General features: G+C 39.5%; 1 protein-coding gene across 1 annotated transcript; it reads left to right on the top strand.

The window, feature by feature from the left end:
* The first annotated feature begins 6,337 nt into the window (after window positions 1–6,337).
* On the top strand, window positions 6,338–6,888 carry LOC105663776 (uncharacterized). The gene is made up of 3 exons (XM_012295058.2): window positions 6,338–6,385; window positions 6,442–6,556; window positions 6,623–6,888. Exons 1-3 carry the CDS (start codon window positions 6,338–6,340, stop codon window positions 6,886–6,888), a joined length of 429 nt encoding a protein of 142 aa, XP_012150448.2.
* Window positions 6,889–12,174: the final 5,286 nt, after the last annotated feature.

Genomic DNA, 12,174 nt, shown 5'->3' with positions numbered 1-12,174 from the left:
TTGAAAACGGACTCTTGTAAGTAGATCATTACATTGCTCGTAACAATTTGTAAACTATATACCCCACAATAGTTGATATCAGAGCTAGTTCACTTCATCATCATTTTTCATTATCACTTTTCACTGCAATATTTTCCTGTCACTTTACACCAATTTTGTAATGTAATAACGATGTGTTACGTCCCTGGTACTAGAACCTGGTATTTTACAGCGCTTATGAAGCAAAGAGCGGCTTTTGCTTATTAAGCGACTCGTTTTTACTATAACTAATTCTAAAAGAATGTGGGATCGTGGTGGCGTGTGGTTAAAGAGTGAAATCTACAGGTTAATACCTTTCATTAATTAGGTTTATTCAAATAATGATAAGAAAAAGAGTTATAATTAACAATTACTTTAGTAAATATAAAAATGTATATGTGACTGAATTCTATAAGCAAATTGGAGTATAATAGACTTGTTGTTGACGCAAATCGCAGAACGGCAGCTAACTACTTCAATTACGCGGTTTTAATAATAATAATATGCGCAACGCGAGAAAATAACGCAATTTATAATGCAATTTAATAATGCACGAAAATAACGCAATTTACAATGGATCTAGATCCTAACAAAACTGACAGAACAATATTTGGTTAATTACAAAACTCTAAAATTTGTATTAAACGTGGAACAGTTATTCCTTGTTTTGACTCTAAACTAATTAGATTCATGGCCCTTTTTGTCAGAACACAAATCGACACCCAAAACCTGATCGCTTAATTGGGGAGCCTGCGTTAGCTAGCTGCAAGAATTACCCAATGATGCAAGAATCAAGTGACCGACGTGTGACCAACAGGGTTGCAAATAAAAATGACTCGACTTTAATTATTTATTGAAATTACTGAAACGCCACCCAAAAGACACGGGCTTCAGAGACCAAGCCGCTCAATGATGGGGAGCCTGCGTTAGCTGGCTACTAAACTACCCAGAGCGAACTCCGAGAATCTGACGGCGAATTAGTAATTCAGGAAAATAAGAAATATGTATGAGTGACTGGCGAGCTCTCGTTGATGTCTTAGTTTCTTCTGGGGCTCAGCATAGCACTCTCCTTACGGAGTTTCAGATATAAGACCGTTTGAACGGGGAGCCTGCGTTAGCTGGCTACTAGAACTACCCAACGATCGAGTATCCAAATGGCTGATACCCGCTGTCCAGTCAAAACTAAGAATCTTGTAGGCTCTTACCAGTTAAAACTGCTCCAGTTAGTCGCCTCCTAAGAGGTCCGGCACGTAGTACTTCCAAGATTGTTTTGCGCTCGCAGCCGCTGCTGCACGCCCTTTTATACCCAGAGATTCATGGGTTTTTCCCGCTCAAAAAGTAGTTATTCTTTTATTACGCTTTATTTAGTAGTAAATATATATTAGTTTGATTAATAAAAATACGCTTTGATTTATTATTAATTAGTTTTTCACAAGTTTTCCCGTTAAATCGTATTTTTAATAATTTTTAGATACGCAAATTATAAGTGTTTTAATAGAAGAAATAATTAATCGCAAACAATACATAAAATAATAGCTAAAAATATAACGCAATTTATAATGAGTGAATAATTAATAATATATATAATATAAACATTTAAATAATAATTTATAATAACTTTGTTTCGAAGTATATCTTCTGTCTCTTTCTAACTAACGCGCGCGCCATCGATCGCTGATCTACTCTAAACAATGTTGCACGCGTGAGCTACCCCATCCCATTACCACGCGAATTTTTATGGTGCAGTCGGTAATTTGCGGTCGGTAATACAATAGAAAAAGATATACGTATTAGCACATGTTTTCATTTATCTACAGGATTCAATACAATGTAGCCGGGGACGTTACAGATGGGTAAACAAGCAAACACGCGTGAACAGTTAGTCAATTTCTATGAGTTTTTCCCTTTTACGTTGTGCTTCGGACTTTCTGTCCTAAACTGCCGATCGTATCTCCAAAAATTTCGAACGGAAAAAGGCAAAATTTCTGGACGTCATCTTCGGTCGTTCGGACTGTCGAATTATGGAATCACAAAATAATTAAACAGTTCCGTGTTTCTGGCTCGGCGGTCATTTCATAGGCGTCCGAGAAAACCCTTATCCCTTTCCCTTCCTAAAAGGCAAAAACGGTTTTTACCTTTTTCTGAGGAAAAGCATACCCCCACTTCAGTTCGGGTGTCAAATGTCTTTGTTGCTAGGAACTCTTCCGTTTCTGCAATCGGCGGTTTAGGAGAGATCGCCGGGTGTTCAACATCAAGGAGAAAATAAAAAGTTGCTAAAATTATTTATGAATAATCATCTATGTGTTTTCATTTGCATTCTTTATGTGTAGTTATCTCATTCGGAAATTACTGAACAGTACTACCAGAATATTACAGTTAAAAATACCAATTAGGAGTGACAATGAAGTGAAATGAGTTCGGCGACCAGATTGTGACTTCAGATATTGTGCAGTGTGTTTCTTTACAAAAGATTAGGGTCGATGAAGTCATGAGAACACAATTTTACTGGAACAGGATTATTTTTAAATAATAGGTGAGTCTGATTCAAGTTTTCTTAGCACGTATTCACAAAAAATGAGTAAGTCAACATTATTTGTAACTCTTCTGTTAATTATTTAACTGAAATTTGGCGTAAGGGCTTCTTATTAAACGATTACCCTATCCCGGTGCATAGGCACTTGATCATAATCACGCTCATTGTCAGCTACACGGCTCAAAACTGTTACTTCTGCTTCTCGGCGCGCGTAATCCTCGTCCTGTGATTGGTCCGTGTTTTCCTTAATAATTCAAAAAAGACGCTTCAAATCCTATTTTTGCAAAGGAAAATCTTGTTCAGAATGACATTCTTTACCAATCCTTTTAGGGAGTAACACTAATTACGACACACCCTGTATAGTAGGAAGTACCACGTTCTTGGACACTCGTTCGATATGGGTAGTTCGACGAATGTATGTTGTATCGTCGAAATCTTTCCAACATGGAGAAATTTCGTGTTTCAAGGAATAGATGAATTCGATTGAGGAAGAGGGTAAATAAAAATTGTTTAGACACAATTGAGCCTGAAAAATCGTGATAGTTTATTGGCTCTAGCGATTCGAATTAGGGGAAAAAGCCTTGCGGCATAAAAAACCCCTTACAAAATTATGTATTCGTTAACGATTCTACGGTGAAAATGTGTACGAGTATGTGTACGTTGTGTTGATTGCGTATTGAATGAGGAGAACAAGGTCTCGCTCAATGTTGTTCGATTGGAGGAGAACAGGGTCTCGCTCAATGTGGTTCGATTTGAGGAGAACAGGGTCTCGCTCAATGTGGTTCGATTTGAGGAGAACAGGGTCTCGCTCAGCGTTGTTCGATTTGCGTGATAATTCACGTTGCGTGAGATTATTCACGATGATCGATTCGAGGAGTGTAGGACTCACTCGAATCATGTATGATTTAACCACCCTACCGTGGCCTGTTCGAGGAGTGTAGGACTCACCCGAACAGTGTGTAATGTACGATTTAACCACCCTACCGTGGCCCATTCGAGGAGTGTAGGACTCACCCGAACAGTGTGCGATGTATGATTTAACCACCCTACCGTGGCCCATTCGAGGAGTGCAGGGTCTCGCTCGAATGGTGTTGTGAATGATTTCCGAACCATCCTGCATTGGTTATGCTACGTTGCGTTATACGGAACTTTCGAACTCACGATTGACTTTTTTGACTCTCGATCCGAACCGTGCAAGCTTCAACGTTCGACTGTCCTTTTCGTTGTACGAAAAATCGCCTAAATACCCTCGCGTTTCCGAAGGTAACGGTTAGGAAGAACTCTATGCTTTTGTTTGCCCAAAACTGTTTTTAAAACGAAAAACTCAGCTGTTAACTGATTTATGGTATGTACATGTCTACGGTAAGATTCGTTCGGACCGGATCTGTTAGACAATAGGGTACTCGGTGACCCGTACTCCGAAGTAAAAACTATTGACGGTGGCCTACGCGCCGACCGCTTGGGCCCTGCAATAAATTGCTTAGCCGCGGCATAGGTTTCGGTTCGCGGCCGAACATATGTCGGCCGAAAAAGGATATGCTAGAGTCTCGTGGCCGCTTGGTTAAAACGAGTCATGCAGTCGAAAAATATTGAAATATAAATTTTACCGTGCGTGTGGTGATCCCTCTTGGTCGGTGTTGCGCTATACCTCCCTGCAGCTTAGAATTGACAAATAAGAATAATTGAGAGTTACGCGGGTTATAGTTACAAAAAAGATATTTTATTGAAATATATAATAATTCTAATTAATCAAATAAGATATGTTCGCCGTGTTTAATGATTTAACGGGATTTCAACATACACAAACAAAATAATATAATTTTGTTTGTGTATGTTGTATATTTTATAAAACCTAATTTCCTTGTCAAACGTTCCAATCTTTTCAATAAATCCAGTTTTTAACATTTGCCTATCCTGTGAACAATTTCTGTCACCTCTACCGGACTTTATAACTTTCAACTATTATCCGATTAAAGTCTTTTCCCTTTTTGTCTTCTATTTCAATAAACGCGTGCATATAAATTCCACATTATCCACTCCTAACCCTCCGGTTATATCAATGTACGAAGGAAATTTTTTCATTTTGTAATTATCTTTGTTGCTTGTAAAAATTTCTAATCTTCTTAATAAATCTTGCTTTTAACGGGTCAATGTATATCCTGTTTAATTATGTATATCCTGCTACAATAGTAATTACTATTATCCTTCAGTTTATGATAATCATAATTTTCTAATCTACTTCCTTGCTTCACAATTCATTCTATCAATACCATACATCCGTACCAGAACTTTCAAATTTGATATTGGATACATAATTGTAAGGAAATATAAACTCACCAATATCTATTACGGCTATATTACTTTATAACTTTCCACTACTGACACTTGTTTGCTACTGGACACGTCTACTCTCTTCGGAGGAAGTAAACCGACTGAAGGCGATCGAACAATGCCACCGCCCCCCCCCCCCCCCCCCCCCCCCCCCCTCGTAGACTTGCTTCGGAGAAATATAAAATATAAAAATTATTCGAAAAAGTTTCTTCTCTTATGACTTCTTGCACCCCATAATTTTCCCACCGTACCAAGACGAGCTGTAGGTATTGCTTTACTCATACCCTTCCTAAATATGAATAAGTAATTTTAGAATTGTAGAATCTGTCAATCATTTTACTCTGGTAAGAAACTTCCTGCAACATTTTATCAAAATATTCTTTGAAAATATGATGTTCTTGCGGAGCTAAAGAAAACAGAGGGTGCATAAGTAACTCCGAGATCAGTTGTGTTTGAACCCACACACGCGATGGTGCAATTGACTGATTGCAATAAACTCTGTGTCTTTCTTTTGTCAGTGCTAGGACTTTGGCCGTATGAAAGCAGAATGCTCCGACTGTTTAAAAATATTTTTGTCGGCTTTAACATTGGCCTCTGTATATCAGTTCAGGTATCGAGTATAAGCTTTGTTTAATTTATTAATTCATACGTCCATGACATTTTATTCACGCTGTAGTAGAATAAGGTAAATGTAGTTTTTCGTAACTAATTGTTTATTTCATTCTTTTATGAATACTAATTAAAATAACCGAAAGATCTTACACGATCGCAGGTTATAAGTACATTTAGGTAACAAGTACTGAAGTGTCTATTGCGAAGAGTAAGTACGGATTTTTATATAAGTCAATAATTACTCATATTCCTCAGACCATCAGTTTCGCGAAAATATGGCAGAATTTACGGTATTTTTATTAAAATCAACAGAACAAACGGTACTTAACAGTATAATAACAGGAAGTATTTAATTTTTATTAAAATTATAAAATAAAGAAGATATTAGTCCAAGTATAATGTTCACTCGTAATTTATTGATAAATATACAATGTGCTGTTTGAAAACTAACTGACTCAGGAGCTTAGAACTAACATTTAGTTATCGCTATATTATGGAGAAATCTGTAAATATCAATAACAAATGAGTATTTTTAAATATCCAGTTTATTACATATCCGGGTAAGGAAATCATTTACCTTATCAAGCCAAAAACTCGGGCAAGGTAGTATTTTTATTAGAATATCCACGGATTTTGTTTTTTACATTGGATCATTATTTTGTGTAACGATGTCACATCATTCTGGTTTTTCTATTTTATTGCTAACCAATTATATATGTTGCTTTTTTACTCAATCAATGTAACAGTTGACGGTATAATAAAATTATTTAGGTTTTAGCCGTTACCACTGTGGAAATGACATTGTACCGTGTGTTAAAGAACCTGACGATTATGACTGTGACTATGGGGACACTTGTAAAATATCATGCACTTTGCTATCATGTTAATACAGTAAGTTACAAAATATAACAGTAAGTTAGCAATATAAACATTACTGTAAAATGCAGGTAAAAGGAATAATGGATCGAATTAAATTCCATTTGCAAACGAAAAACAACGTGATACACCAAATTATGCAGAAATACAACTCTGTGGGAAAACAGCTGTCAACACTTTTTGCGTGTAACTGAAGATTTTAAGGTTGGTAACTTGTAAAGTACAAAGCTAATGATGTCGTATGTCTTACAGCATTTGTTTATTCGGCGGCGGGCGTAATGATATTATGCCATCTTTCACCTATTGTTTTGGACATAATTATGCCCCTCAATGAATCTCGTCCAATAAAGTTACCAGTAGATGTGGTAACTTTCTTCGACAAAGAAAAACATCCTATTATTATTACCACTTTTTACTATTTATGGATAGCGATAGTTTCAACTACATATGTTGGAACAGAATCATTAATGATTATGATCTGCTTACATGCCGCCAGCTTATTTGAAGTTACTAGGTAATATTATGTGACAAATAAATCAAATAAACATTATTCATCATTAAATATACATATAGAGTGTTTCACATTGAGTGCAAGAGCCGAAAATGTTTGGTAGGCGGGACGATTCTGAATAACTTTTTTCTTTGCCAAAATATTGGTTGAGACTTCATTTTAGAGTTATGAGGAAAAAATCACTGACTAAGGAGAGCTCGCGTGGACCGGGCGCGTGTGAGCGACAGCTTCAAGTGTGACAGCCGATCGGTATAATAAGATGATACTATGAGGGTCGGTTTAATAGGAAGCTGTTAGATGAAAATTATGTCGAATAATGAATACAAAAATGTAGTGTAAACATAATTTTATATTTTCGAGTATTTTAGAATATTGGGGTTTGCCATAGTAACAATAAATGACCAAGGAACTATTACTTGTCCGTTTTACCAGTTGGTAGGCACATTGAGCCCAGGGTTGGCGTAGTTGTATTTCTTTTTTTCGGTACATGTAGTTTGAAAAGTCGAGGCGATCCTTGGGTTTATTACTGTCACGGTAATTTGTATGTCGAGGGCCGGATGGGTCACCGGTCAACGGTTTTGGGCCGGGTGACCGCCGCAGGGGAAAATGGGAATTCCCGATTTCGGGAAACGTCATCCCCATTCCCACTCCGTGTTTTTCTCCCTTCGCAGCGTCCTGGGAAGACATAAATACTCTGTACAGGAAGATGCGCGAGAGTCTATCCAGAAAAATTGAATTGAAACATTAAGTACCCTCCGTATCCGTTATTTGTTAAACTGTTGCTCGGCCTCTAATTTATTTTTTTTCTATTTCCCACCTTTAACCCGGAATAGTCTACAAATGTTTCCTGTTAATAACTCCAAAATAAAATCTGAACCAATATTTTGGCAAAAGAAAAAGTTGTTCAGTATGGTCCCGCCTACCACCCCTTTTCGGCTATTACATTAGTTGTATATTATATGGCATCCTGTATATTATTTATGTATACAACATCCCAATTTTATTCAAACAGATTTTTGAAACAATTACAAAATATTGTAAAAAAATGGGTCATTCCACACCAAGTCGATCAACTTTTGATTTCATTATCTGCGATATTGTTTTAATCAAAGTATGTTTTAGTCTGAATTGGTTGTGTGGATTAATTACGCGAAGTGTAACTTAAACTACCTTATTAGAATAAACACTTAATTAATTTTTACAGACTACAGTAATAGTAATAAACTAAGAACTAGGTACTATAAACTAATACACTATAAAATTAGACTTTGTACAAGAGACATTGACTGGTTGATTGATTTTTTTTTTTCCCCAAGATGGCGATGAGATGTTGAGGTAGGGCAACCACAAACCCGAGGTGATAGTTCTCCCTAAGCACAATAAGTGGCGGCCTCCTCTAGAGTCGTTCCTGCCAGCCTTAGCCGGCTTACCGACAGACATGAAAATAAAATGTCGTTAGCGACCTGAGATTAGAAATACTAATAGTGACCTGAGATGGGATGTGAAAAATTTACAAAAAACCACAAAAAATGGAATAAGTAGAGAAGAGATGAACAATCACGGCCAGGGGGAGGGGCCGGTTATGAACGAGTGAAATAAGCAGCCCGTGAGAAAGGATACGAAATTCACAGGAAAAACATTCCAGAGGAAAATAGATAGAAGAAACTCAAGAGAAGCAAAGCAAAAATAAAACTCAGGATGATAATTAGGTTAAGCATGGTTGACTAGTTGGTTGAACCTATTAATAAGAGGAAATCTATGTTTAATTCTGTATGGAATGTTATGAATATTGAAGTTTTTAAGGTCGCGAATAAGGAGATTTTCAGGAACATCAATGTTAAATCCTTCAGAAAGGCGTAAGACATATTCGTCTAAACGAGGAGTGCGAGCCATAACACATAGGTCAGCTGTTCTAATTACGAATGGGAATTCGGGAATATTCAAGATAAATTTGATAATTTTGTTTTGCACACGCTGAAACAGAAGCTTGCGCGAGTCTGAAACACAATCCCACCGGGCCCGTACGTGAGCACGGGTCGGATGCACATGCGGTACAAGGCCAACCTGATGTTAGAGTTCAGGTTCGAAGATCTCGCGATGTGTGGCTTAAGTACTCCGAAAGCCTTCCAGGTTTTGGCTATACGGTCGTCAATGGCCGGGATCCAGTTGAGTCTATTATCAAATATGACTGCAAGGTATTTCACCGAATTGGATCACTCAATCGAGATGCCGTTCACCTTAACACGTTGAACGCCCAGCGTAAATCGGTGGAGTTTCTCCCAGGGCCCAAATCCGGGAGTGTAAAGAGCGCAGTAAGGAAAAGCGATACAATGCAACGCGTCATTTAACACTAGAAAGACTGAAACTTTGATTCATTTTGACTGCTTTGGGGCAATATAGGTATAACACATATATATATACCGGAAATGAAGGAGGGGGGAGATAACTACAATTATTAATAAACGCACTTATATGTTGTACAAAAAGTCACAAAATTCTAAGAAGCAGTGTCATTCTATACACAATTGTTTTTCTAATTGAAATTGAAAAGCAGTCAAAATGACTGCCTTAGGCAATCTACTGTTAAATGTAACCACAGTTTATTTTGTAATGTATGAAAGGATGTTTTTTGGAAGATAGGTTTTTGGTAGGTATTTTTGTTTTTAGAAGATATTTTTTATAAAGAGTTTTAGAAGATAATTTTGTGGAAGATGCATACAAAGTATAAAGGGCCTCGAAGTGGGGAATGTGGCAAGCGTTCCGCGAAAACAATCGCGAAAGCGATTATGCGTTGGGCGATTCTAGTAATCTGGTGTAAGGTGGAATGTGACTTCCTGAAACCGAACTGTTGGTCAATGAGAATTTTTTGTTCTTTTAAATGACTATTGATTGATCGGGAGATGATTATCTCAACCGTCTTCCCGAGAATAGGGAGAGGCTGATGGGCCTGTAGCTCGAAGCCTGGTCGGCAGGCTTGCCAGGCTTGTGGATGGGGACGACCTTCGTCTGTTTCCAGTCGACAGGGAAATAGGAGTTAATCAGACAGAACTGGAAAATGTAGAAGATCTGTACTATGAGTTTTTTGGAGGCGTGTTTATGCATAACAGCAGAAACTCCATCCTTCCCAAGAGCTTTAGAATTTTCAAAGCCTGAGATAATATCAGAGGCAGCCCTCGGCGTTAGATCAACCCATGATGTTGGGGAGGGGGTTCGGTTCCTGGAGAACTCCATGATGAAGTTGTCGACCGTTGATTGAAGGGGAGAGCTAGCAGCGCTAGCCTCGATGTAGACTGACTCAAACTGGTCCGCGAGAATCTCAGTTTTTTCAGGCGCACTAGAAATAAGCTGGCCACCCCTACTCAAGACAGGAAGCGGAGTACTTGTAAATTTACCGGCAAGAAATTTATAGACTGGCCAAAAGGTAGGGTTAGGTTTTTGGAAGGAACCCAGTTTATTAATCCAGTCCTTATGTGTAAGATATGAAATTTGTCTTTTGATGGAAGCAGTGAGGTCGCGAACAAACCGATGTAAAAAGGAGGATCCAAAACGCTGGGCGTGCTTTCTAAGATGCCTCCTTTTCCTGATGAATGAGAGGAGATAAGGATCATTTTGAAGTAACACGTGTCGAGTGCGAGATGTGTCAATTTTCAGGGTGACTATGCTCCGGAAAACATCATCGATATCCCGCGGACCAGCGAAGGCAGAACGCATATTAAAGTTGCCCGTCAGAGATCGATACTTCTCCCAATCAATCTCGACATCAATCCCACGGGAGGGGCTCTCCGTAGATGCAGCAAGGGCCACTGGAGAGTGGTCAGAGGGACCCGGGTCACGGGTGTCACATATGAATGAAAGGTCCGAGTCTACCAGAAAGATGTCTAAGGTAGAGGGGTTCACACCAGGGGCCGACCTGTTGAAATGGTTTGGGAAAATCACGTCATAGTTGTTGTTGGAGAAGTGCTGATATAATATCTTCCAGCTGGGGTTGGCCCTGGAATTGTTACAATGGCGGTGCTTGGCATTAAAGTCCCCACCGATGACAAATGGAGAACCAATACTGGTCAGATTTTCCAAATGGGACGAAGAGAGAGTGGTGGAGGGTGGGACGTAGGCCACCACCACATAGAATTTTGGATGCCTCAGTTTAACAGCGCAGAACTCGTCAATTCTACCCGTCAACTCTATTCATGTTGATCACGGAGTGAGCGAGATTTTTATTAAGCAGAGTAGCAACCCCGCCTCCAGTGCCAGAGATTCTATCCTGTCTAACCATGGAAAAGCCTGGGATGCTGACGACATCAGTGGGAAACAGAAAGGTTTCTGTAATCAGCACAATATCAGGTTGTTCCTTCGAGACGAGAAGGAGAAGCTCATTTCTGTTCCGTTTGAAGGACCTGATATTCCAAAGAAGAATGTTGGGGAAGAAAGCCATAGATTTTATTTTAAGCTATCAAGAACTGAGATAAAGACTTGAAACTTTTGTGCATCAGAATTACAGCCACGAAGACGAGCATTGAGGGTTTTGACGGTCGACAACATTAAGTCAACATCTACCAGCGAGTGGAGGGCCTGGAACTCGCTCATTAATTCATTGAGCTTAGCCCCATCGTCGGAAGGAGCCGACTGAATACGGGGCAGTGGCCCATACCTAGCAGCATCAGCGTATGATAACGCACGAGGCGCGGGCTCCTCAAACGAAAGAGGACCCATGGGGCGGGATGGCCTGGCGGGACGGCTAGGAGGGGAGGTCAAACTATTCAGATTTTGCCGGTTTTCGAGGCTCGGAAAGTCAATCGCCGACGGAGGGGCAAGAGGCTTGGACCTCTTGGAATCTCGACGACTAAGATAATCCAGTGGCGAGGGGCAGCCGGAGTAGTTGGCTGTGTGCTGCCCGCCGCAGTTCGCGCACCTCGCAGGGGTATCGGGCGTCTTGGAGCAATCCGTAGTGTGATGTTTGGCACCGCATTTAACACACCTCGGGGGCATGTTGCACTTTGACGCCGAGTGCCCGAAGGCCTGGCAGCGGAAACACTGAGTATGATTTTTATTGGAGTAATATCTGTCCCAATAGACCCTGGTTGAAAATAAGAAGCCAATTTTATTGACTTGGGAGAGACTGGTACCAGCAGGGAAGTTGACACGGAAGATTGGCTTGGAAGTCAACTTGCCAATTTGCGATATGGAGGCTGGCAACAAGCCGTGATTCCTGATTTCAGATAGGACAGTGTCCGTAGGGGTGGCAGGGAGGCCACGAAGAACAACGCTAAGGACCTTCTCGCTGTTCCTTGTAAAC

This window comes from Megachile rotundata, chromosome 3, assembly GCF_050947335.1.
Source record: "Megachile rotundata isolate GNS110a chromosome 3, iyMegRotu1, whole genome shotgun sequence".
In the NCBI taxonomy this organism is placed as follows: Eukaryota; Metazoa; Arthropoda; class Insecta; order Hymenoptera; family Megachilidae; genus Megachile; species Megachile rotundata.
Note: the sequence above shows the minus strand (reverse complement) of the source record. Positions and strands in the feature narration are given on the sequence as shown.

Bases quoted from the DNA above. Each gene is read 5' to 3' on its own strand.
- LOC105663776 (XM_012295058.2), top strand. From the start codon at position 6,338: ATGGGGACACTTGTAAAATATCATGCACTTTGCTATCATGTTAATACA. The intron at 6,386-6,441 runs GTAAGTTACAAA...TGTAAAATGCAG, and splicing joins TTTGCTATCATGTTAATACA to GTAAAAGGAATAATGGATCG. The intron at 6,557-6,622 runs GTAACTGAAGAT...TATGTCTTACAG, and splicing joins GCTGTCAACACTTTTTGCGT to CATTTGTTTATTCGGCGGCG.